General features: G+C 37.7%; 1 protein-coding gene across 2 annotated transcripts in view; it reads left to right on the top strand.

Moving 5' to 3' along the window:
- The window catches only part of LOC115990975, a 34277-nt gene extending 16207 nt beyond the window's left edge, over positions 1-18070 (top strand). For both annotated transcript variants that reach the window (XM_031114738.1, XM_031114743.1), the window contains exons 5-7: positions 6918-6974; positions 15589-16019; positions 17384-18070. In XM_031114738.1, coding sequence (XP_030970598.1) covers positions 6918-6974; positions 15589-16019; positions 17384-17983 — 1088 coding nt within the window. In that variant the 3' untranslated portion in view covers positions 17984-18070. The remainder of the gene's footprint in view (positions 1-6917; positions 6975-15588; positions 16020-17383) is intronic.
- Positions 18071-27900: the final 9830 nt, after the last annotated feature.

Raw genomic sequence — 27900 nt, 5'->3', positions numbered from 1 at the left:
GAGAGATGCTATTAGTGAAGTTCATGTGCAACACCAATCAAACAAACAACCACTAAACATGGCAACATTTGAGTCCCTGTACATTCTGCATCCTCAAACGTATGCTAGTTTTGTTCCTGCCAAATTGTCCACCTCAAATGTAGCGGAACTAATTTCCAAATTTCCGATGAATGTGTGCCTGATTTCTCTAACCAAACAAGAGGTCAATGACCTTCTCTGGTTAACACCCACTGAATCCTAAAAGATCTATAGGAAAAACTCCAGAAATCGAATGCAATAGTGCAGTGTAACAATAGATAATCCACTGTGTTCCCACAAAACTAACACATACAACACCATTGTACTAACATATAACTGCGCTTAACAAGATTATCACACGTAATAACTTTCCCACACACCGCACTCTAGACAAAGAAAGATACCCCCGGCATTAGGTCTTAACACTCCAAATGATCCTCCAGGGAAAAACTAGTTTGCATGGACCCCTTAAGGCATTATAGATTGAACGAATGTCAAATTCCATTCCTCTTGAACCATCAATGTTTTTTGTCATCTCCTTTCCTAAGTGGGATGTTGGAATCAAGAAAATTGAGAACGGCCGCTACCAAATCTTACTCCTTGTCATTAAAATCCCCAATCCTCTCCTCTCCCCCTCTCCCCCCCCCCAAAAAAAAACCCTCCCTTAGCTAAGGAATAGTCATACAAGACTGGAAAAGCCACTCTCAACGGCTGATTGCCACACCAGCTGTCATGACGGAATCGAATACCATCACCAACATCAAATGAAGTGTACAGTAAGAACATATCCAACCCTATCGTAATGCTTTTCCAAAAACAACACCAATGAGCTCTCTGAACAGGTAACTCAAATCTTTTTTCATAAACTTAATCTTGTCAATCAAGAATATTTAATAGCAATTTAAAGAAATCCATTCAAAGTACAAGTGCAGGATGGACACCATATTTACTTGTGGACTACATTGAATGACTTAGATAGTTGACTATGACTACTACTTGACAAGGAATTATTGTGATACTTCATTGATTGGCATGCTTCGCATTCTAGACTATACACATGACGCAATATAGGAATGGCAGGCTTAGAGTTAGGCAAAAGACAGGTGACCCAAATGAAAATTCCACTGAAGAGGAGACACTCAAGGCTGAGAAATTGAGGGAGAAAAAACCATCAGGATCCAAATAATACAACCTGTGCTTCTCGTGTCCCCAATCAACCACTTCTTGGTGTTGAGGTCCTAAAAGATATAATATGTGGATCAAAGATTATAGTCTAGTGTAAGGTTCAGTCAATTGACTAGCAAAAAGCAAATTAAAAAATAAAATCAGGGACATAGAGACTGGATGTTAGGAACTCAGGATCCTGCCCAACTAGTGCTCAAATGCTGGAGCTTGAAGCTACTGTGTTGCTGCTAGTGTTAATTGCGTATTTCAATTGTAACAATAGTGACAACTTGTGTATACTTGTAATATGCACATGCCTTAATACAATTAAGCATGTGATTGCTTAGATGTTAGTGAGCTGTCAAAACAGTTAGTAGTTTGTTACAAATTGGTTAATAAGTCATTTCTTAGTTCTTAGACTTTTAATCTCTCAAATCTCTCTCTCTCTCTCTCTCTCTCTCTCTTAGGTGGTCAGGCTTCCCTCGAAGTTAGCGTATATCCCAAGTCGTTAATATCAGGAACCAGGGGGTTCTTATCACTGGATGGTAAAGATAATGATATAGTGGGATGAAAAACACCCTCAACATTGAGAAAGCAATCTTTCTTTTCAATTCTTGATTTATATAATTTCTGTAACTGATTGTATATCTCTGTATACTCCCTGGTGTACTTTGATGTCTCTTTCGTTGATATGAATAAATCTTTGTTACTTATAAAAAAAAAACACCTTTCCCAAGGATGGAGTAAGAGAAACTATCAATTAAAATGATTTAGTGTTTAATAGGATGTAAATCAGATAAGAAAGATAGTGTATCAGAAATATGCTAATAAGAAAAGGCAAAATGATTTATCAAACATACGTTTAGTGGACATATACTAATGGGCCACGGGCCGTCCTTGAAATTTTGATGTGGCCAGATTGCTTTAAGAGCCTTTTCCCCACCTTTTTTCTTTCTTGGAGAAAAATATAGTCCCATTACACGGGAAACACTACGGTCACAGAACATGGGCAATTGTTAAGCTTTTGATATTGGCAACGCTAAGGCCAACAAGGGCAACACTTGTCGTTTTTTCGTTTTTGACTTGTTGACAAGACAATTGTATCCTTCTTGAGTGTAGTAAAATTTGGAAGTCTATTCCATTGTCTCTTATGTGGATAATTTGGAGAGGAATAATCAAGCTTTTAAAGGGGTTGAACTTTCATTTATTTTGATAAGTAATAAAATTTATTGATATAAAAAAGGGGACGTCCTAGTACAGAGGAAGTGTATAGGGGTCAAACAAATCAAGTACAAAAATTACAAAAATCAAGAAATTCAAGAAAGAGAATGATTGGTTTCGCAAAGCTGACAGCCATTCTACTAAGGTTCTAAAGAAAAATAACTTGAGGTTTGATATGGATGTCACATTATCTTCAAAACACATACTATTTATTTCCCTCCAAAGACACCACATTAGACAATGGGGAACAATTATCCACATATGACCGTTTCAATAACGACCAAACCACCCTTGCCTATGCTAGGAGCCCCACAGCTGATTTTGACATAACCTAACTTACTCCAATTAAGCCCAAAACCATAGATCACAAATCCATGACAACCAAACAATGAAGGAAAAGATGGTCAACCGATTCACCATTATACTTGCACATATAATACCAATCCAATATCCAAACCTTCATTTTTCTTAAATTGTTAATCGTCAGACATTTCCCCCAAGCTACAGTCCAAACAATGAAAGCCACTCGAGAGGGGATCTTATACTTCCACATGCTTTTCCAAGGGAAACATATTTCACTATAGCCCACTAGCAGACAATAATAAGCATTAACCATTAACCCCTTAGTTTTATCTAGTTTCCAGCTCATTTTATCCTCCCCAATCCCCTTTGCAGAAGTGCCATCTATGGTATCCATGAAGCCCAAAACTTCACTCTCAACCCAATGAATGATTCCATTAGTAAATTTCATAAGCTCAGCCACACTTGCCTCCTTATCTCAACAAAATCTAAATAATTCAGGATAGCTTACAACAAGAGGTGTCTCCCCACACCATCATTCTTGCCAAAACTTCACCCTCGACCTATTACCTATTTTATACACAATATAAGGAGACAAAGAAGGTCATCCCCAACTAATATTTTTCAACAAACTAACACCATAAGGACCAGCAATTGAACCTATACACCAGCCACCCCATAGACATCCATATTTCTCCTCTACCACTTACTGCCAAAAAGCATCCTTTTCAAGCCCAAATCTCCACAACCACTTCCCAAGTAAAGCTTCATTGAAAATCCTCAAATTCCTTATCCCCAAACCACTGAAAGAAAGAGGATTACAAATAGTGACCCATTTAACTAGGTGAAATTTGGGCTCATTCTCTAAACCACCTTAAAAGAAATATCGTTGAAGTTTTGCAATACGGTTTGCCATAACCATAGAAGTAGGGAGAGGAAATAAGTAGGCAAAGTTAATAGAGTACTTTTAATTAGAGTGACTTTACCTCTCCTAGATAAGTACAAACATTTCCATCCTGCTAATTTCCTTTCCACCTTTTCCAAAATCGGGTTTCATATTGTCTTATCTTTAAATTTGCACTCAAAGGAATACCCAAATATTTCATTGGAAGAGTACCTTACAGCCGAGGACTTTCAACAATATCTCAATATTATGAACCATTCCCACAAGTACCAATTCTAACTTACCCAGATTTATTTTTAGACCAGAAACAACCTCAAACTAAATAAGCTCCATACGGAGAATCAAAATCTGATCAAGGTTAGCATCACAGAAAACGTGTCATTAGCGAAGAGGAGATGAGACACCACCAAAGATCTACCTTGTAAACTACCCACATGAAAACCTCATGGATAGCTTTATCCAACATTCTTCCAAGAGCTTCCATGACCAAAACAAATAAAAAAGGAGATAAAGGACAAATAACAAAGGAGACAATCTTTACATTTTTTTTTTTTTTTACTACCATTATTCGTATTTCCCATCTATTATTTGCTGATGATACTATTCTTTTCTGCGATGCTTCTAGGGAGTAGCATTCCATTAGGCTGGCTTTGACTTGTTTTTAAGTTTTTACCAGTTCGAAGGTGAATGTGGAGAAAAGTGAGATTGTCCCTGTTAGGGAGGTGAGTAACACTCAAACATTAGCTAACATTCTTCAATGTAGGGTGAGTAGTTTGCCTATGATTTATTTAGGAATGCCATTGGGTACTTCGTACAAGACAGCCTCTATCTGGAACCCTATTCTGGAGAGGATGGAGAAGAAGCTTTCGGCTTGGAAGCATCTTTATTTTTCAAAGGGTGGTAGGCTCACTTTGTTGAAAACTACCTTTTCAAACCTTCCGACTTATTATCTTTCCCTTTTTACTACTAAAACTGTGGCTATTAGATTAGAATGTATTTAGAGGAATTTTTGGTGGGGTTCCTTTGAGGAGTGTTTCAAATACCCCTTGATGGCTTGGGAAAAAGGTATGCTTACTGCGTGAGTTGGGTGGTTTGGGAATTTGGAAATTGGTGTCCTTTAATTAGGCTTTATAGGGAAATGGCTTTGAAGGTATGACCATGAAACTACTCATCTATGACAGAGGGTTATTGCCATGAAATATGGGGAGGGGAAAGGGGGGTGTACTACTGGAGTCTGTAGAAGGGCTCATGGGTGTGGTTTATGGCGAAGCATTAGTGAAGGATGGGAGAGCTTTTCTAAGCACTTCTCTTTTGTGGTGGGGGATGGTTTTTGTATTCGTTTTTGGCATGATAAGTGGATTGGGGATAATTTTCTTAAAACTCTTTATCCTCAGTTATTTGTGTTCAGTCAATAAGGAAGCTTGTATTTTTGATGTGTTAAGTCCTCCAGTGGGTGAGAATGATAGAGTGTGGAACTTAAGATTTTATCGGAAATTCAATGATTGGGAGTTAACGGCTTCTTTCTCCTTTCTTCACTTCATTGAATCTCAGATTCCTAGGGGTGGTGGTTGTGATAATCTTTGTTGGTGCCTCAATGGAAGTGGGAAGTTTGACATTCGGTATTTTTATAATATGATTTGAGATGTTATTCATTCTACTTTCCCTTGGAAAGGCATTTGGAAAGTAAAGGTTCCTAAAAGGGTGGCATTCTTTACGTGGATAACAGCTCATGACTAGATTCTAACTTTGGATAATCTTATGCTTCGTGGTCGCCCTTTGGCAAATCGTTGTTGTAGGTGCTATTGTAATGAGTAGTCTGTGGATCTCCTGTTGATTTTCTATCTGGTAGCTCATTTTATGTGGATGTATATGCTTCATTTGTTTGGGATTGATTGGGTCATGCCAGACTTAGTTGTAGACTTATTATTTTGTTGGTATCATTGGCTTTGGAAACATAATTCCGATATTTGGAATTTGGTTTCAGGTTGTCTGATGTGGACTATTTGGACTAAATGTATTCGGTGTTTCTTTGAGGATACTGAGAAATTTCTAGCCCAATTGTTAGATTTATTCCAACGGACTCTCTTTGATTGGTCTTAGTATTGGGGTCTGGGTTGTTCTACTGTTATGGATTTTCTTTTGTCTCTTAGAATGGTTTAATGACTGTTTGTTCCTATTTGTTTCTGTTTGCTCTTTGTTCACTATCGTGAACTCTATGTATCTTTCCTTCTATTCCTTTTTCAATAATATTTTCTTTCTTACCTATCCAAAAAAAAAAAGAATCACCTTGTCTCAAACCTCTGGAGCTCTAAAAAAACCACAGGGAGAACCATTAGTAAGAATAGGAAAATGAACAATAGATAGACAAAAGAAAATCCATCTCCTCCACTTATTAGGAAAACCACCATGCTCTAGCAAATTCATAAGAAAGCCCAAATTCACATGATCAACGGACTAGACTTCAATCTACTATCAAGGCATTCATTAGCAATAAGACTGGGTCAAGAATTTGCCTGTTCAGAATAAAAGCATTTTGTGAAGCTAAAATTATATCTCCCATGATCGTGCGTGGTCAAGTAGCTAAATCTTTAGCAATAATTTTATAAACCCCCCAACAAGACTAATAGGGTGAAAGTCCCTGAATTCTACTGCAACAGATTTTTTTGGAATGAGAGTAATGAAGGTTGCATTCAAGCTCTTTTCAAACTATCCTTTAGCAAAAAAATGGTGAAACACAACCATAAGATCTGGTTTGAGAATCTCTTAGCAAGATTGGAAAAATGCTATGGGAAAACCATCTGGCCGAGGTGATTTGTCACCATTGAAATCCTTAATGACTTAAAATATCTCTGTCTCCTCAAAAGGTCTTTCTAACCAATCCTATTTATCTCTGGATATTGTTGGAAATTCCAACACATTTGGAAAAGGTCTTTCAACTTGCTGCTCGGAATATAAATCTATGAAAAATTGAGTAATACAATCTGCAATTATATCATGGTTAAACTTTCTTTTATTTTGATCAAATACTTAGTCTTGAGAACCCCGTATGATTGGATGTATGCTTAGGTAGTTTTCATTCCATGTATTTTATAGAATTCATTAATCTTTTAAATTTGTTGTATTTCTAGTGTTCTCTGTTCTCCTATTTTCAAAGAAATGATTATCTACCCACCAAAACAATTTAAGTTCAACTGAAAATGATTCAAACTTGTGATCTTATCTTTTAGCTTATCTTGAATTAATGATAAATTTCTGAGTGTCTTAATATAGTTCTTCACCAAATACTAATTCAGGCTCTCTTTGATCATAGGTCTACACATACGAGCAGCTCATGCCTCAACTAGTGTCAATTATGAAAAATTACCAGGTATAAAGCAATTTAAATCTTTTCAATCTCAAATTTTTTTTTGCCTTGAATAGATGTCATTTATTACAAAGTCATCATTTTCATAATATTACCAACATATCCTTCATATTAAACTACCTAAAATATAAATACTAGCCAAAAAGTGTTATAGTGCCATCAATGCCCCCTATACGTTTGTGTGTGTGACAGACAGTTGCATCAAAAGTGCAACCATGTAATCATATTTTCTCCATCCAAAATTCTTATGTTTATCAGCACAGCTCTAAGCTCAAAGTTGTTCCTCATGTGATCACTATTGATCTTACACCTCTAGCCCCATTTCCTTTTTTTCTTTCTTTTTGGCATTTGATTGGTATTGTTTAAAAATGATGAGGCAGAAGATGGATCAACGCATCACACCTAGCTTTCCTAAGCATTGTACCTTGGGTTTTTTCAGCATCACTCCTTAGAGTAGGGTTGCATATCACAGACCTCAATAAATCTCAATAAACTTGTTGTCCATTGAATGGAAACAATTATATCCATATAAATAGACTATTAAACCTAATCTTGATGGGATTTGGAATTAATGGGCTTTGACAACTAAGCCCAAACTAAATGATTACTTAAAACCTAAAAATTTCCATGAAATACCTAGTAATAACATCACAACATGATAAAACCAAAAATAAGAAGGGATTGACCAAACTACGGACCATTAGAGGAATCTAAAGATTACGAAAAGATCCCTGACACTTAAAAACAAATAAAACTAAAAGAAATCTGAACCAGCAACTTTCAAATGCAAATAAACATAAAAGTAAGACCTAAAAGTAGCTACTGTAACCTATGGGTAGTGCTCAGTAGGCCCCAGATCATAATTAGCCCGTATATTTAATCCTTCTTTTTTAATCTTTAATCTTCCTTTCCCAAAACTTCACCATTGCAATCCCTACATAAGACATGTTTGCATCACTTGGTTTTTCCTTAAAAGAACTTAAAAAACAAATACATCTTTATCAGGATTTGAGTCAAAAGTTACAAATTAGAATACCTATATGTTTTGGATTATTTCTAATAATACCTAATACTTAATGTTACTTTCTAGCATATATTATTTGTTATACAATAGTGACAGTTAGAAAATTGAGGTACTTCTTTTTTTTTTTTTTTTTTTTTTACTTTGAATTCTTTACTCTTTGATTGAGGAGACTTTCAGATATATTAGGGAACTATCCTAGATCTTTGCATGATTGAGGAATCTCTATAATTAACCACCTAATCAACTGTTAATTGAAGCTCCATTCTTTTTTAAATGGCCCATATGGATGCCATGCAAGTCTTGGTCAATTAATTTGACCTGGATTCGAACACAAGAAGATATGGAATTAAACAATTTTTCCATCCTATTTCCCCCTCGGCCAAATCTTTAGGTGGCTTGACCTAAATATTACCTCCTTGCTTTAATATCAAAGTGGATCTCCTTGCCATATACATCCTTATTGTCCTTCCCCACATCATCAACATTTCTACAATCAAAACATTTCACACCATTTTCACAACTTGTTGAGTTGGCAAATTGTGATTAGTGCAACATCTTTTTCACAAGGAACCACCATTGACATCAGTTTTACTGTACATTAATCACAAAATAGTTATTAAAAATGTTGTAATATTTGTTGTGCCTTAGAATTTTTGCCACATCATATGCAGATATAGTTATAAATTACTATCCATAAGATAATAAGATTTACCTAGATTGACCAAAGCTGCAGTCTGCAGATATAATTAAAATACTCTACAATAAGTTTTGTAGTTGGCGTATAAAAAAATTTACAAATTATCTTAGAACCCTTACTGTTCCAATAATAACTCCTAACCTCTGCATCCTCAGTTCTCAAATCAGCATATTTAGGATTCTTAGAAGGAATGGAGCCATCAGTCAAACAGTGAAAATTTCCTCTTCCTAATAGAAATACCTCATCAGATTTTAATAAACCCTTGGGTTGCGATATTAGCAGGTTGGGGGTGGATGTCTATGCAGCAACATGAAGCTGAGCATTAAAGGATACAATCAAATCCTCTTGCTCAATTGACTTTCTTTATTTCTTAAGTCGACTTTTGTATACTTGAGCAAAAAAAAAAAAAAAAAAAAAGAAGTTGACTTTTATATAACATGTGTAGAATATGTTAAAGAGGTCGGATCGTGGTGCAATGACAAGTATCATCCACCCAAGAGATGTATTGTGGGTTTGAGTTTGACAATCAGCAGCTCCAAGATTGGGTATAAAGTTGCCTACCAACATCGTCTCCCAAACCTTACACAAATGGGAATGTGTGTGGATACAATCTCTTATGTAGAGAAACATCTTTGATTGCAAATCATATCCCCATGAAAATAGGATTTTTAGTGCATTATGTTATATATATATATATATACAATTTATCAATTCCTATGTAAAGAAAGACTAACGTGGGTATTTTTACCAATATATTAAACCATGTAATATACTATATATACCTTGTAGTCAGGGATGGCAATATGGGTCTGGCCTACGTTGGCCTGTTAGAATTATTGTTAAGTGATTAAATTCACCATTTTCTAATATGTTAAATTCCACTTGTTGGGCCTCTACTTATTAAGGGGAAGATTAGGCCCGCCAACATGTGAGGGAGAACGTTAGAATTATGGTTAAGTGATTAAATTCACTACTTTTGGGAGAATCAGTAATTTAATAGGCCCATTTCTACTTGCTCCTGAATGGGATAGGTTACACCTGCCTGCTTGAAGGTTCAGGGGGTATAGTTGGGTCTATTTTACTCCACTTGCAACAGGGTCAGGCCAAGATTGGCTCTGTTGCCTCAACCTTGACTTGGATATATTCAAAAATAGTCTCTATAACAAATTATACCTAAGTTTAGCAAATTTTAATTTTCATCCTAAAATTTCAAAATTTTGTTTCCTTCTTCTCTGTCCTTCATCTCCCTTTCTTTCTTTCTTCTCCAACATCACTGAATTAACAACTAATACAATTAACACCATAAACCCAAAAATAAACACTTTTTATTTTTTATTTTTTATTTTTTTTATAGTTCCAAAAATAAACACTTGCATCAAGGCAGCATAGACAAGGACACAATATGGAACACAACGCGCCATGAGACATGGTGACATGACACAGCAGGAATATGATAATAAATAAATTAATATTTATTTTAAGTATATTTTAGGGTATAATTTATGTTTATTTCAGGTGTATAAAATTATTTAGCCAATGTTAAATTATTTTATATACTTTAAATTTATGTTTATTTCAAGGTACAATTTAACATTCAGTAAATAATTAATAAAAGAAAAATAACAATAAATATAAAATAAAATGACACTGTCCTTGGTCATTTAATCCCATGATTCATCTTATTTCTTACTTTGGTGTTGATTGATTTCTCTTCCATGGCTTGAAAATTTTGAGATTAATTTTTTTTTTTCATTTGCTTTTGTAGCTTGACGATTTTCTTGCACTTTTTTTTGTTTGTTTTAATTTTAGCTTCAAGTTTTTTTTTTTTTTTTTTTTTTTTTTTTTTTTTTTGGGGTGGGGGGGGGGGATGTGTGTGTGGAGGTGAGGAGGTTAGGGGAAGCATTTTTATATTAATTTTAAAGGACATCTTTCAAAAAAATAGTTATGTGCCACTTCCATTGGACTTCTATTCCCTCCCCCCCTCCCCACCCTTCTCTCTCTCTCTCTCTCTCTCATTTTTATAAGTAATGTATTTTATTGCATAAAAGCTACTTCATGTGTGAAAAAGGACAAGGTAATCTAAAAGAATGTCAAGAATTACAATAAAACAAAAATGAAGCACTAAATTCTGTGACAGTACTACTATCACTTAACCCAAGACATTTGACCACTCTTTGCTATCTAAGAAAGGAGGTTCTCAGCTAGAATTTTGAAACTTCCACATTCTCACAAGTATGATTGTTCTGTTTCCTCCATTTATCCACATCAAACAAAATGGAGCTAAATTTTACACCACCAATAAACATTTACCAAACCAGTTCTGCTGCTTCCGCCAGCCAACTAGGAGTTCCCACAAAGTTTTTTGCATTATCCATTGAAGTCCATATAGCTTCCCCCATCTTAGAAGCAAACCTACAATGAAGTAGCATATGATCCACTGTTTTTGCCCCTTTTCTACATAAACAGCCCCAATCTACCAATATGATACCTCTTTTTTGAAGATTTTCATTGGTCAAGATCTCTCCCCAACAGGCCGTCCTACACAAAGAAAGCAGCCCTCCTTGATGCTGCAGCACACCAAATACCCCTCCAAGGGAAATTACTCACTGTATGGGTATGCAACAGACCATAATAAGACTTTACATAGAACATTTCATTCCCACTTAGTTGCCATTTCATCCTAGCAGAGTCTGCCCCTAAGTTTCCTCCATCCCTTTCCTAGCTCTTGAGACACCATCTGCCAAGCCAGGCTTGTCTTCTTCATTGTCCTACCCCATAGCTGTGTTTGTAGGAAGCCCACACGATACCACTATAACCAGGGAGGGCTCATGGTCCAACCACAAGCCCAGAAACTGATGTTGGAGTGTGCTTCAATCAGTCCTCCCTTATGTCCCTGTGGTACACCAATATCAGAAAGCCATCAATCTCCTCATCAGTGGCCTCCTTTTCAACAGTTGTGTCCTCCCCTTCAAAGCCCCTGTCTTCTTGAAAAAGTCACTAAAACTATGCTCTGGCCCCTTTTCTTTTGATAGGTTGCATGCCTAAAGCTCCTCCCAAGTGGGCTTATCCTTTGTGGGCTGATGTAGGCCATCCACCAACTTGTTGAGTCCACACAAGCCTACTGAACCAAAGTGATGGGCTTCGTCTTTTAAAAGACTTGAGGCCTTGAGCTTCAGTCGATGGAGATTTTGGCCTTGTTGCTCAGCCCACCTACCTTTACCACTTCATTTCATTTCTCTAATGGGCTGGCCCAATAGGCCCAACACAACCCCATCTAATTGGCCTCTATTCATAACATTCACATTTTAAACATCTAGACATCTAGATATTGTGAAGTCCTTAAATATGGCACAAAATGTGGGAATTGGGGACTTTTGTGCGTCACAACTTTTGCTATAATTCTGATATAATCAACTATGAGTGGTGGAGAAAAAATGATGGGTTCATGTGAAAATGAAAGTAATTATCCAACACTTATAGTCAGCCACTTCAGCAAGCTGTGACGAAAGTTGTGTCAAATGGTGTGGTCCTAGAAGAATTTTTTTTGAGAAAGTCTACAGGCACAACTTTTACCACAACTTTGATATGGTCGACTATGAGTGGTGAAGAAAAAGAGATGGGTTCATGTGAAAATGATTGTCCACCACTCACCGTCAACCACTTCAGCAAGTTGTGGCAAATGGCATGGTCCTAGAAGAACCACTTCAGCAAGTCCTAGCAAATGGTGTGATCCTAGAACTGCTTTTTTGATTCTGTCATTCTTGGGTCAACTTCTCTCTTCCTAGAAGCTTCCTTAGTTCCTTATTGGGATCAGCATTTGAGACCAATGATTTAGTGCAGCAGGTTGTCCCCTAGCCCTGGTGCAGTGGCTTTCTTCTTTCTTGGTGGTTACTCTGTTGTTTTATCAATCAGTGCCTCCCCTAACAAAATTTGTCTCTCTGTCTTCCTCAAAAAGAAACCCCAAGAATAACCTTCCAAAACCCATAACAATAAAACCAAAGAAATTTAAGCCACATACCAGTACCCATAATCAATCAGCCATCCATCAAATATGTCACAAAATGAAGTGCTAGAAACGAAAAGAGAGAAGAGTAACCATGCAGCAGTGATGAAATCAGTAGCAAGAAGGAGAGACATAGACGTTGGAAATTAGGAATATAAAATCAAAGAAATATTTTTTTGAGCTTCTAAGTGTTTGTGGCAGCGATCTTGATGTGCTGGCCATGCGTCTCAGATGGCGTCTTTGGCATTATTTTCGACAACTCCTTGCCATCCTTTGCCAATGGTTTTGGGTGTATGTATGATAGTGGTTTTGCTTGGGTGGTGAAGATTTTGAGTAATTGAGAAAGAGTGAGAGAAAGAGAGACAAAATTGAGAGAGAATGACGTGGGTTTTTTTAGCCTTTGGATTGTTGGTCTGCCAAGTGTCTTTCATCTATATTAAAACTGGAGAAAACATGAGAGTTTGAAATGGAAGTTTTTTAATTGCCTGGAATTCGAGTTTGCTAAACTTGAGTTCCCTATGCTTTTTTTTACTTTTTTTTATTTTTTTTAAAATCCACCTCAAGCGACTATACCAATTGGAATTCGAGTTTGCTAAACTCGATTTTGGGTTGGAACTTGAGTTTGACAAACTCGAGTTCTAGAAATAGTCCACTTAACTAAATAAGTTCAGCTGCATGCTATTCAGCATTTTTTTTTTTAAAAAAAAAGGGCTATTCAGCAAATTTTGCTGATTGCTCTGGTTTCCTTCAAAATAGCATTCAAATTGTTTTTGGTTATTAGTAATTTTCGCTTGTTGACACAAAAATTGGGCAATGGTTGGTTGTTTTGTGTTGGGGAAGACGGCTAGGTTGTGGATTGGTTGTGGGTGTGTTTGGCATGGATGGGTAACCTGGAGCTGTATACGTGTATGCTATGTTGGTTGAGAGGAGAAAATCTTTCTTGTGGATTGGTGGCAGAGGCAGGGGCGGAGCTGTGTGTGCCCCCCAAAAAATTTTAATCCCTCAGTACTCTCACATTCTCTTCAATTTCACTTCATTAAAACTCTTCCTTAACAAAGCATATCCTAAGAAAAAAATATATCTTCTAACAATAATACCAAGCTATGTGAATTTTGAGAGGTACACAATTCTTGTTTTGCCTTTTCATTTCTATTATAGTTCAATCTTTAATTACTGATCTTATGATTATGGTTTATGGTGTTCTAATTAAGTAAAATTTCTATATATTTGAGAGGTACAAAAGTAATCTTGAATTTATTGTTTTCACTATAATAATCTAATTCGGTTGAATTTAGATTCAATTTATTTTATGCTTGCTAACCGTTATTTTGTTATATTTGATTTCTATTAATATTATTTGCTCTTGACATTTAGTCTAGCTTTATTATATACTTGTATTTTATTTCTATGAATGTTATGGGCCTATAATTGTTTAAGGCATAGGAGAAGCTCAAGGGAAAAAAAAAGACCTTAAAATGATCAATTGGTCATTTAGTTTTATTAGTATTTTGGGTACTAATAAGAATTACATTGATTAAAAATTTCTAACAAAATTTTTGCACTATTATATGTACTTCAAGTTAATTGAAACACTTTTCTTTTTCTTTTTTTGAAAACTAGTGCATGTGGCTAATAGTTACTTTTAGGTATTATTTATCAAAAAAAGTTAATTTTAGGTATTAAAAAAAAAAAAAAAAAAGTGGTCTAAGTAGTGGGCATGGGCTTTAAAGAGAACTAATAAAAGCTAATACAATAGTTTTGCCTCAGCCCCCCAAAGTAAAATTCTTGGCTGCGGGCGGAGGGAGTTGGGGCCCTTTGGGTGATACCAAACATCTCCAGAGACTGCCTGAGGATGTAATTGTGTGTTGCGTTGTGGGGGCAACATTTGTGGCAAGGCATGGGTCAGTTGCTTGGGGGGACAGGGTTAGTGGTGGAGGCAATGCTTTTTGTAGGGGCAAGAGTGCTGTAGGCAAGGTTCCTGGTAGAGGACAGGATGGGGAGGGCCTGGTGGTCAGGTTTGCTCATTTTTGTATCTTCAATGGATTTTCAATTGATAAGATGCAAACAAAGACCCCATGGTACACCAAGTGTCTGGATGCACACCAAGTGTCTGGAGACTTCAGGTTGAGTTTTCTTGAACCCAATAAAATTAGTTACTTATAATTTTGACATTATCTAGAAAAACACGAAAGGGTAAATAAAAATAAACATATTTTCACTTTCTCTTAATAAACTTGTCATTGCTAGCACTTATTTGGCCCCAACAATCCTACAGTCCTAACTCTGCCCTTGGCCATATCCCATAAAGAATCAATTTTTTGTATTTTGCCACGGACTGTATCCAAAATTTTGTGAAAAATGTTTGTCTAACCTTGTAATGAACTGATAGATTCAAATTGCTCCACTCCCCAGTGGATATATCTTATAACCAACCCCAAAAAACACCCACATCAGCTCATGCAAATTTGTGCAAAATATGATTCTAGCTACAGTAATTGTGCAAATACATGGTTACTATTCATATGCAATTTTTAAAAAAAATATTCTCTTTACTCAGAGAGAGAGAGAGAGAGAGAGAGAGAGAGAGAGAGAGAGAGAGAGCAATAAAAATTGATAAAGAAATAATATTTAAATGAAATGTAGAGAAAATTAAAGAATCTAATGTGGGTGTTTAGGAGTTTTTCTAAAAAAAAAAAAGTAGGTTCTTATGCTAAAATAGACATGAATTTTTGCACGAATTTATGCGAATGCTCTTAGTGTGTGTATACGCGCTGCTCTCTCACACTGAGTGGTTTACTCGATATTTTTTAATATTTTCAGTCATGTTTAAGGTAATGTTCTTTTCCTTCTGCTGATACCATCTTATCTTATTTGTGTGTTAATTTTGTCCCAGGAATCAAGAAAATATATAGTCAAAAGCAGACCCATGCCCAAGCCCTTGAAATACTTCTTTGCTTTTGTAGAAAAATATCTGGTTTTGATGAATCACAACTCCAGAAGGCTTCTGCTTACGAAGCTATGTTGGAAGCTGCCAAGCATGGAATTGTTGAGTTTATAATTGAGATGACTCGAGTTTGTCCTGATCTTCTATGGGTTGTTGATGAGGATTTAAGAGGCATATTTTCTCATGCAATTCTATGTCGCCGAGAAAAAATTTTCAACTACATATTTCAACTTAAAGGAAGCAGGCAGTTAGTTACATCTCACATAGATGCGTTTGATAATAACATGTTGCATTTGGCAGGAATGTTAGCGCCTTCCTCTGAGCTTGATCTCAGACCTGGTGCAGCTCTTCAGATGCAAAGGGAACTTCAATGGTTTAAGGTCTTCATTCCTCTTGCTCACTTTATCTAAACTATTTTGGTTAATTAGTGATATATTACTAGTTCTCATGCTGTTTCCAGAATCATGGTCTGAATATCATATAAATAAACACTTCTATACAACATCAGTGCACAGATTACTTCCAAAACATTTTAGTTGCTTAGAAACTCAATGACTTCTAAAATGTGTGGATGGAAATTGGCAGCTTAAAAGCGTCAATCAATTGGGGAGCTTTCTTTTTAGGGACAAGTTATCAATTTGAATACTCACTTGGGTGTTTTTTCTTTCAAGATTATTGTTTTATTTTTTTTTCCCCTCTTACAAGTCAATTATATTAGCTAAAAAAGAGCTTAAGTTGCAGTTTGCTAAATTAATTAGCCTAACTCCAAAGGTGAGATGACTAAACAGTTTTTCTGCACAACCCATACAGGCAAAATGATTTTTGTAATTTACAAGAACACTTGCAACTTGGGGATACAATAGTTAAGACCCATCATCTTGCCTTACACTCATTGTTCCCCATCGACTCAAGCATCAAAGCCATTCTCAAGATCTCCTAAATAATGCCCCCTCCGTCCCACAATAGTTAATAGCCTCTCCCTTTAAGGTTTTCCAAAATATATGAAACTTTTTAGTGAATAGCCTCCTCCTTTTTAGCCTCTACTTTTTCTTTTCAAAAAATAAGAAATAAAAAATAAAGAATTGTGCTACTGTTAATACAAAGTAAATGATATCTGAGGAAGATCACTATAATTGTACTTTTCATCAATTATCTTGTCATTTCAAAAAGTTCCAATTATTTGGGGATGAAGGAAGCACCAATTTATTGTCCTGCCAGGAGCATGTGATTCAGTGGCATAGTCTGGTCTTGCCCAGTGGGAGAACCTAGATTCAAATCCCTCTTCCCCCAGATGTAAGCAAAAAAGAAGTAGAAGAATGAAAAAAGAAAAAAAGAAATCAATAATCTTGTAAAAAATCCATGAATTGACACAACCCTCAAACGTGAAATTACAAAATGGAGAATGTAATGCATACAGTTTTCCCTTTGTCCTAATGCATGTAGTTTTGTCCCAAAAGTTATATTTTTCATTTTTATTTTTGTACACAGCATTTATACCACATTCATATTACCAAAACTAACATGATGAGAAAGGCTAGATTATAAACCAAATTTGAAGTGTACATTTGGCCACAGTTTTTTTTTTTTGGATAACATTGGCCACAACTTAAAAAAATATTTTTGCCTGTCGATTTATTGTTTCCCTGTACATTAAATTATTCTTGAAGAAGAACGTAGGTTGAACCTAGTCTTCACAATGTAGTTTTAGTAGCATTCTTATTAGCTATTAAAAAAACCATTGCAGGCAGTGGAGAGCATTGTGCCTCGTAAGTGTAAGGAAGCTTTAAACATAGATGGCAAAAAGCCTCGTGAATTGTTCAGTCAAAACCATGAGGACTTAAGGAAGGAGGGGGAGAAATGGGCAAAGGAGACAGCAAGTTCTTTTACAATTGTGGGAACTCTCATAATTACCATTATGTTCTCTGCAGCTTTCACAGTTCCTGGTGGTAGTGATCAGAATACGGGCACCCCATTCTACTTAAATCACATGATATTTACCGTTTTCATAATATCTGATGCAATGTCTCTTTGTGCTTCGTCAACTTCAGTGTTGATGTTTCTAGGAATTCTCACATCACGCTATGCTGAAGAAGATTTTCTCAATGTCTTGCCCACTAAGCTGCTTATAGGTCTTTCCACCCTTTTCTTCTCTGTTGTGACGATGATGATTTCCTTTTGTGCTGCCCTTTCTATTGTGGTACAAGGAGAGTTGCACATAGTGACTGTGGCTATCGTGTTTTCTAGCATTCCAGTCATTATATTTGTACCATTACACCTTCCACTCTTTGCTGAAATTTTCAATTCCACATTCAGGCCAGAAATTCTCAATAGGAAAATGAACTAGTTTCACATAATCACTTTGCAACGTTTCCTCAGCTGCCAATATTTTGGCTACAGTTGCTAAATGTTTAATGAAACATTATTTCAATCATATTTTGTGTTTTTAGAATTTTAGTATAAACTAGTCGTAGACCCACGCATTAAACATGATATATAATTATTATGTCATTTGGTATATTAGTTTAGTTTATAAGAATATTTAATTTTAGGTTGGTTTCACAAAAGTGATTTATTGTAATTTGGAATAATTAAATCAAAAGTAATGAATTCCATAATCATATTTATCATAACATCACTTTTTAAAATTTATTTATTGGAGAAGTGCTCTATTTCAATTTTGAAAGCTTAATTCTGCCATAGTCGGTTTACTAATTTGTACATCTCCAAGTTAGTTGAACGCATTTCACATGTTAAAAGTAATTTAATATTTCCACAAGGACAAGAGGATTGATGATCTTAATGACCAACTCCATTTCTTTGCATGCTTGTATTTTGGCAGGCAAAATTTGTAACAATTTAAATCTCTTCGTTTATGCTTTTGGAAGATGACTTTCATACGTTTTGGGTCCTAAAAGCTTCTGTTCATTTTATCTCTTTCATTAATTTAATTACAATTTCAAATACATATTATGTGCTTTGAAATTTGAATATTAGGGAGGAATCTTTTCATTTTAGGAGGGGGAGGGGGGCGGGGGAATTCGGTTCTTCAAAAAATTTGTTATTTTTTTTATTTTTTTTTTCCAGTTTTGGTTTTCAGTCCTAATTTTCTTACTTTTGGGTTTAAAATAGATTTGTGTTTTGTATTTTCATATATATATATATATATATATATATACAACCTAAACCTTTGGAGATCCCACAATTTTCCACGTCATCATTATTTTTCTTTTTCTTTTATTTTAGAATTTATATCTTATAAATTTATTATTTAAATAAAAAAAATAATTCATACTAAAACGGTGAAACTCTCGACTCTCTTTTATAACCCTAAACTCAAAACCCTAAAGGGAGCCATTGTCTTTGCTTTGAAGATTGATACCAATGTGATTGAGGTTGAAGGAGATTCTGCAGTTGTTATCAATTTCCTTAACTCTGAAGGTTGCTGCCTTGCGGGCTGTGTTCATGTGATTAAAGACTTAGGTTGAAGTAAATTAAAGATATTAATTTTATCTCTTTTTCTAGTGTTAGACGCAATGGTATTAATCCTGAGGACATATATCTTTTTGTAATATGTGACAAAGTTTTGATTCAATAATATCACGGTCTTGATTCTTAAAAAAAAAAAAAACCTCAAAACTTAGAATACCCACATGTATAAATCTTTGGTTTTTAGTGCGTGATTTCCTCTACTCTAGTCTCTATCTCAACGACCAAGAAACCCTGACTGGCTGTAGCTTCCACCATTGTCGACCTTTGCTTTCCAATGTAATGATTTTGATAGTGTTCTTCGAGGTAAGCTTTCTTTTTTTTTTTTTTTTTTTTGAGGGCTCATCCTTATGAAGAGCACTAATAGTGCAGGGGTTATAAAGGTATTATAAGTGTGGGGACGCAGGTCTAAATATATATTGAGCCTTGAGCCTTGTCCGATGAGGCATAGTGGTCTGAGAATAGATCAATAGTGAGAAAGAAGTAAGACTTTGAACTTTACGAGCAAGCTATGACTGTAAAGACTAGGAGAGGTAGGCTGAGAAGGAGTATCTCCCCAGCTAAACGAAGAAAGGGTCAGAAAGTGCGTTTTGTCGTCCAGAATGACATTCCAAGAAGTTATATTGATAACGATATGCACTGCGAACGTATAGGACAAATGAGAGCCAAGAAATATCTAAGAAAAAGTTGTTACCACTGCATTGAATGCTCTACTACTAACCCTCTGACCGCATTTATGTGGAAAAGACTCATGAACAGTGCTGTCTTAGTCGCCTCAACTCACAGAGGGCCTGTAAGGGTGTCCGATAGGACAAGCACTCTAGCAGTGACTTGGACGATCAACAAGTGGAGGGCCAAGATCATTCAAAAGGGAATATATAATGTAAGAGACCCTTGAGGAAAGAGGGATCGAGAGATAGAAAAATAAACACTGTAGCAATCAAGAACTGAACCTGTAATCCAATTTGAGAATCAATATATAAGAACTGATCTCCTTGGACTGTGCTGAGGGTAGTTTTCTTTATATTAAACTTGTCAATCTTCATTTTCTTGTCATCTGAATCCACTTTGCCTATTGTCTGATTCATTAAAGCCCAATTTTCCAACCTACTCTACAAATTCATTGTATTGGCCTTTTTAGGTCTGATTTCATTTATCCTTTGGGTTAGGAACTCAAATCTGGTCCTTATAATTGGCGCTGTCTATGAGAAATTCTGGTGTTGTAGTGAGTCTAACGTCCAACCATGGTAGGTTCAGGTTCAAACTAAGTAGAATCTATGGGGTCCCAACGTGAAGACCATTTTGTCAACCCTGAACGAAGAAGAGAGTGTGCATACTACCCACACTAGCAAAAGTTAGTCTCGAAATAAGAACCACCTTTCTTATGAGGAGGATACTAGAGCTCTGCAACTAGAGATTGATCATTTGAAGAGAAAGCTACGTCGTGAACGGCGAAGGCGAACTCCCTCTAATTCTGACTTCTCTTCTAACGATGAAGAGGATGGTAGTTATAGGCGCATATTAAGAACTCCTTCCAATAAGTCTTTCTCATATGAAGAGGACTACTACCATAAGCACAAAAACAGGAATTTATCTTCCAAAGGCTTGGGAAATGATGCGATGAGCAGAGCGCTCAACCAAATTTTCAGATTACCCTTCACGCATAAAATTGAGGGAGGGAGACTTCCTCGGCGGTTCACCCAACCCACGTTCACCACGTACAATGGTTGAACAAATCTTGTGGAATACGTAAGCCATTTCAACTAGAGAATGACAGTACATTCTAAGAACGAAGCTCTGATGTGCAAAGTATTCCCATCCAGTTTTTAGTCTATGACAATGCGATGGTTTGATAGCTTAGGAGCAAGTTCTATTGATTTCTTTAAGGAACTCACTCAGGCCTTTGGGTCTCGTTTCATTACATGCAACAGGGTCTTGTTTCGGCCCAATGGACAAGGAGACCAAGAAGAGTCAGAGGCTTAGAGGAATGCTTCTTCAAGGCCTTCTTAGGCATCATCAATGTCATCTTCGCGGCCCCAGGGAGAATCGGCCCCCTTTAGGAGCTGGTTGGGAGCCAATCCGTGGTAAGGCAGTGCTTGATCGCTGCGATAACGCATCAGCCGCGAGCGGAGCCCTCGGCCTCTGCTGAAAAGAGCTTATAGCAATCAATGATTCCGGTGTTACCCATAGAGGAGACTGTTGAGGGGGTGAAATGTGAGGACTTAGAGAAAATCGTTGTAGGTGATGATCCGGAGAAGTTTTTTCAGGTTGGAGCTCAGCTACTTCCTCAAGAGAAGGAAAAGCTGATAGAGTTTCTCAAGAGGAACATTGACGTATTTGCATGGTGTGCTTATGAAGCTCCTAGAGTGGATCCAAACTTTATTTGCCATCACTTGAATGTCAACCCAACTGTCCTCCTTGGGAAGCAACCACCTCGGCGTTCATCTAAAGAGCATTCTGATGCTGTCAAGGAGGAGGTGAATAAGCTTAAACAAACTGGAGCTATTAATGAAGTTTTCTACCCTGAGTAGTTGGCCAATACGGTGATAGTGAAAAAGAAGAACGGGAAGTGGCGGGTATGTGTGGACTTCACAGATCTGAATAAAGCTTGCCCCAAAGACCCTTTTCCCATACCTCGAATAGACTAGTTAGTGGATGCCATTGCGGACCATCCTTGGATGAGCTTCCTAGATGCCTTTCAAGGATACCACCAGATACCTTTAGTTTTAGATGATCAAGAGAAGACAGTTTTTGTCACCCTGTTGGTAATTGCTACTACAAACTAATGCCCTTTGGTCTAAAAAACATTGGGTCTACTTATCAGAGGATGATGACCAGGATGTTTGAGCCACAGTTAGGAAAGAACATTGAGATTTATATAAATAACATGGTTGTTAAGAGTAAACTGGAATTCGAGCATATTAACGATCTTGGAAATATCTTTGAGATCCTGAGGAGGCATAAGCTGCGACTTAATGCTTCTAAGTGCTTTTTTGGTGTCGGATCAGGGAACTTCTTGAGATACATGGTTATCCACCGCAGAATTGAAGTCAGTCCTGACCAAATTAGGGCAATCAACAACTTATAGCTACGTCAGAATCCCAAAGAGGTCTAGAAATTGATAGGAATGATTACCCTAAACCGATTCATCTCTCAGTTAGCAGATATGTGTAGGCCTTTCTTTTAGTTGTTAATTAAGTAGAAGGGATTTGAATGGACCGAGGAGTGCGTCCTGGCCTTCCAGCAGTTAAAGGAATACCTTTCCCGGCCACCCATCATGTCTAAGCTCGAGGTAGATGAGGTTTTATTTGCTTACATTGCTATGGCTTCCCATGCAATGAGCCTAGTGCTTGTACAGGTTGATAGCGGCGTACAGAAGCTAGTCTATTATGTGAGCAAGTCATTATATGAGGTCGAGGTTCGTTACCTACCACTGGAGAATGCCATTTTGGTAGTGGTGCATGCTACGCGTAAACTCCTCCACTACTTCCAATCACACACAGTGGTTGTCTTCACCCAACTTCTGCTTAGATCTCTCATTCGGAGTGTTGATTACACAGGGAGGATTGCTAAGTAGGGTACGATCCTAGGGGCTTTTGGTATTAAGTATATACCTCACACCTCTGTTAAGGGTCAAGTCCTCGCTGATCTGGTAGCTGAGTTTGCTGAAACCCCATTTGAAGAAAAAAGGTGAGAGACAGAACATGGGTGGAAAATTAGTTGGCATGGTCTCACTGCAAGAGCCTTTATCTTTGAGGGTATACGTTGAGGGTGCAACAAATCAAAGGAGATCCGGAGTAGGGCTAGTTCTATTATCTCCTGAGAAGATTGCTATTGAGAAATCCTTAAGATTGGGCTTCTCGGCCACCAATAACGAGGCTGAATATGAAGCTTTATTGGTGGGGATGACAATAGTTCAAAAAAATGGGCGGAAAGGCAGTGGAGATATTCTCGAATTCTAGATTGGTCGTAGGCCAAATGGGAGGGGAGTTAGAGGCCAGGGATGTGAGGATGCAAGAATATTTGAATCAGGTTAGGCACCTGCAGTCAAGATTTGAGTCTTTTAGCTTGCTGCATATCCCTAGGAGTGGAAACATGCATGCTGACTCTTTGGCCACTCTTGCAAACTCCTCGGTACAGGGTTTACCTCAGGTCATTCTTATTGAAGATTTGTGTAAGCCTACTGAGGTGAAGAGTGAGATGGTCCACATCTATCAAATTAGGGTGAGGCCTAGCTGGATGGACCCTATAGTGCTATTCTTTAAGGAAGATATTTTGCCTGAGGAGAAATTAGAAGCTGGCAAGACACAGAGAAAGGCTCCTCGGTTTTGATTGTCCGAGGACCAAAAATTGTACAAGCGCTCTTCTTTTGGGCCATACTTGCTATGTATACACCCTGAAGCATCAGAGTTGCTCTTAGAGGAGTTACATGAAGGGATTTGTGGAAGCCACATAGGAGGCAAATCTTTGTCCTACAGAGCCCTCACTCAGGGATACTGGTGGCTGAATATGCAGAAGGAAGCACAAGAATATGTGAAGAAATGTGACTGGTGCCAAAGATTTGCCCTAAATATCCATCAACCAAGAGGGGTCCTTAATCCTCTGTCCAGCCCTTGGCCCTTTACTCAATGGGGCTTGGATATTGTTGGACATTTTCTTAAGGCAGCAAGGAATAAGAGATATTTACTAGTCGGCACGAATAACTTCACCAAGTTGGTTAAAGCTGAACCATTGGCAAATATCAGAAACGTAGATGCCAAGAGATTTGTTTGGAAAAACATTGTCACTCGGTTTGGGATCCCTTATACACTCATCTCGGACAAGGGACTTCAGTTTGATAGCAAAGCTTTCAGGAGGTATTGTTATGACTTGGGAATTATAAATAGATATTCTACCTCGGCATATCCACAGCGAAATGGACAGGCCGAGGCTATCAATAAGGTCATAGTGGGTGGGCTCAAAAAGAGGCTGGATGACGTAAAGGGAAAGTGGGTGGAGGAGTTGCTACACATCCTTTGGACATATCGAACTACACCTCGTAGGTCTACTGGGGAAACGCCCTTTTCAATAACTTATGGAGTCGAGGCTGTGATTCCTCTGGAGACGGGATTTCCAACGCTAAGAACAAGCTCTTTTACTCCGAGCAGCAATGACGTGCTATTGGAGAAAAGTTTAGATTTAATTGAAGAGCGAAGAGAAAATGCTATGGTTCAGCTGGCATACTATCAACATAAGTTAAAGCAAGAGTATGATGCCAATCTGAAGCTAAGGTCTTTAGCACTTGGGGACTTGGTGTTACGAAAGGTTTTAGGCACTACAAAGAATCTAGCCTGGGGAAAGTTAGAGCCTAACTAGGAAGGGCCATATCGCATCACTTCAGTGGCTGGAATAGGTGCATATTATCTTGAGGATCTAGATGAAAATATTGTACCACACCCGTGAAATGTAAGTAACCTGAGAAGGTATTACTATTAATGAAAGCTTCCTTTACCATATTTTGGTTTATTACATTATGCGTCACACGTTCCACTACTTGTTCGAATATCAAACAGAACATTGGTCATGCTTGACTCCTCAGACCATAAACCTAGGGTAAATTGATATTCTAGTTCATTTTTTAAAGTATTAAACAGAACCTTAGTCATGCCTAGTCTCTCAAATCACATACTTTGGGTCAATTAATACTTTAGTTAATTTTTTTAAGTATTAAATAAAATCTTAGTCATGTTTGGTCTCTCAGACCACATACTTTGAATAAATTAATACTTCAGTTCATTTTTCTAAGTGTTAAACAGAACCTTAGTCATGTCTGGTCTCTCAAACCATATACTTTGGGTAAATTAATATTTTAGTTCATTTTTCTAAGTATTAAACAAAATATTAGTTATGCTTGGTCTCTCAGACCACATACTTTAGGTAAATTAATACTTCAGTTCATTTTTCTAAGTATTAAATAGAACCTTGACCATGCCTGATCTCTCGGACCACATACTTTGGGTAAATTAATACTTCTGTTCATTTTTCTAAGTATTAAATAGAACCTTGGTCATGCCTGGTCTCTCGGACCACATACTTTGAGTAAATTAATACTTCAGTTCATTTTTCTAAGTATTAAACAAAATCTTAGTCATGCTTGGTTTCTCGGACCATATAGTTTGGGTAAATTAATACTTTAATTTATTTGTCTAAGTTTTAAATAGAATATTGGTCATGCCTGGTCTCTTAAACCATATACTTTGGGTAAATTAGTATTTTAGTTTATTTTTCTAAGTATTAAACAGAACATTGGTCATGCTTGGTCTCTCGGACCGCATACTTTAGGTAAATTAATACTTCAGTAAATTTCACTAAGTGTTAAACAGAACCTTAGCTATGCCTGGTTTCTCAGACCTTCTGCTTTGGGTAGATTAATATCCTTGATTATTTACATAAGTATTAGGCAGAACCAGGACTATGTCTATTCCCTTAGATCTTTTTCCCACTAACGGTTTTGTCCATCTCCATGAATTTAGTCTTCCCTGTTGGGGGCCTGGTTCTCAGTACAAATTTATGATCATTTTCTTTACTAGTTATATGTGTTTAATTTATCTGAATTAGCAACAATCAACTACTATTAGCAACATCACCAACCCTAAGTCTCATCAAAAGGCAACACAACAACTACACCAATCATAGAATAAATTTTACGGGAAAAAGAAAGATTCATGAAGTAAAAACTGAAGTCTTTTCATTAAAAAAAGAAAAAAGAAAAAAAAGAAAGATTCATGAAGTAAAAACTGAAGTCTTTTCATTAAAAAAAGAAAAAAGAAAAAAAAGAGAGGGAAAGTACATTATAGACAACAACAAATTGCCATTACAAAAAAGACAATACAAAACAAAGACTACAAAAAAGAAATGAAATAAGAAATGAAATCCTAGAGCTAAGCCTTGGAACTGGGAGAAGGGTCTTCTTTGTTGCCGGGCTTGAAAACAAGAGCATCTTTGACCATGGCAACATCCTTGGACTTGTCCTCAGCTTCTTTTGCTTTGGCAGCAACATCCTTGGCCTTGGCAACATCTTCGGCCTTGACGGTGTCTTTTGCCTTAGCAGCATCCTTGGCCTCGAGTGGAGCCTAGACTTCCTTCACCTTCCCTTTGTCCTTGGCCTTCTTTGCCCCCTACCCTTGGTCACCAACTTGGCTAGGCTCCTTTGGGACCTCGGGAGGGGGAAGAAAGGCCTCGGTGGTAAGGGGCTGCTTTATTGAGAGTGGTGCAAGAGCAGGGGAAGAAGGGAGGTCGGTTGGAACCTCACGAATGTCAAGAGGGTAGTAAATGTTCCTAGCCTCCCTTCACTCTGAAGTAGCAGGAACCTTTGCAAGGTTGAGGGCTTCTAACCACACTTCCTTACAATAGTCCCTACAGACCTCAGCCAGTTTATCTGCTAGTCGGACCTTAGTTTCCTACACCCCCTACTCGTAGGATAATAGCCTTGAGGCCTCCGCGGCTTCCTCGGCCATCCGAGCGGATGCTTTGGCCTTCTCTAGCTTGGCTTTAAGGTCTAGGACCAGCTGCTTCTATATGACTAGCTCTATTTTAGTGAGGTAGAGCTTTTTGCGCTAATCTTTAACTTGGTCCTAGGCATTCTTCAGCCCAGCCTTAGTGCTCCTCCTTGCCCTTTCCTCAGCAGTAAGTTAAGCGGCCAGTTCCTGGTTTTCTTGCTTCATGGCTCCCAAGGACTTGGTAACCTCGGCGCGGAGGTTGGCCTCAGTCCTGGCCTAATTTCGGGCATCCTTGACCCATTCCTCAGCTACAAAAAATTTCTGGGCAACCTACATAAAAAAGACAAAGGAATCCTATGTTAAAAAAAAAAAAAAATGATGGTTAACTTACCATGACAAGATCCCTTTTCAGGGACATAAAGAGGTCTGGTTGCCTCATACGCCTTAAAGCCTCCATGTCTTTGAGTAGGAGGAGGGGCTGCTTTAGGGCTTCAACAATGTAGGCGGAGTGTCATCTCTAGAACTCCTTGACGGAGGAGTTCCATGGGATGGGAGTGCCATCTAGCTCTAGCTGAGGTGCACACGTGCATTGCTGTTGGCGCACTTGGTTCCTCCTTACTATCCACGGAGGAGGCCCATTTGTCCTTGGCCGTTTTCTGCTACTTGGCCTCCTTCTGATGGGCCACCTCACTCTCCTTCAATACTTGCTCCTTCCTTTTTTCTTTTCATGTTGGGGTTGGGGAGCAGGCCAACTGTGGTTGTTGGAGGAGGAGGGGGATGGGGGAAAGTAAGGGGAAGCTGTGACTTAGAGGCCTCCTTGGATGATGACCCCTTATTCCACCTAGCCATGAGGTCTCTTAAGCCTTTCCTCAGATTTGAAGACATTGGGTCTTCCTCCTCGGAACTGCTATCAATCTCGGCGATTATCAACTAGGGGGTGCGAGCTACTGAGGATCTGTCAAACTCATCCTCAGAATTGGGGATCACAACGAGATCTGCTCGCACCTCTTCTTCTTCCTCAAGTCGGAATTGGTCTATCTCCTCCTTAAGAGATAGACATGAGGAAGCAGTCTCTTCCTTCAGGGCTGCTGCTTCAGGAAGAGCACGGTGGAGGGGAAATTCGACTGGTGGAAGATCTACTTGGGCCAGAAAGTCGAGAATCGAGACGTCTATCCTATGTAGCTGAGGGTCACCTGCCCTGATGGCGTTGCCAATGTCCTAAAAAGCGTCTGATAGCAGCTCAAAATCGAGGATAAGGTGGACCGCTCTCAACTACCTATCCTTACTTATAAACACC

The sequence above is a fragment of the Quercus lobata genome, chromosome 1 (genome assembly GCF_001633185.2).
Source record: "Quercus lobata isolate SW786 chromosome 1, ValleyOak3.0 Primary Assembly, whole genome shotgun sequence".
Taxonomy (NCBI): Eukaryota; Viridiplantae; Streptophyta; class Magnoliopsida; order Fagales; family Fagaceae; genus Quercus; species Quercus lobata.
The sequence above is the reverse complement of the archived record's forward strand: the minus strand, read 5'-3'. Positions and strand labels throughout refer to the sequence as shown.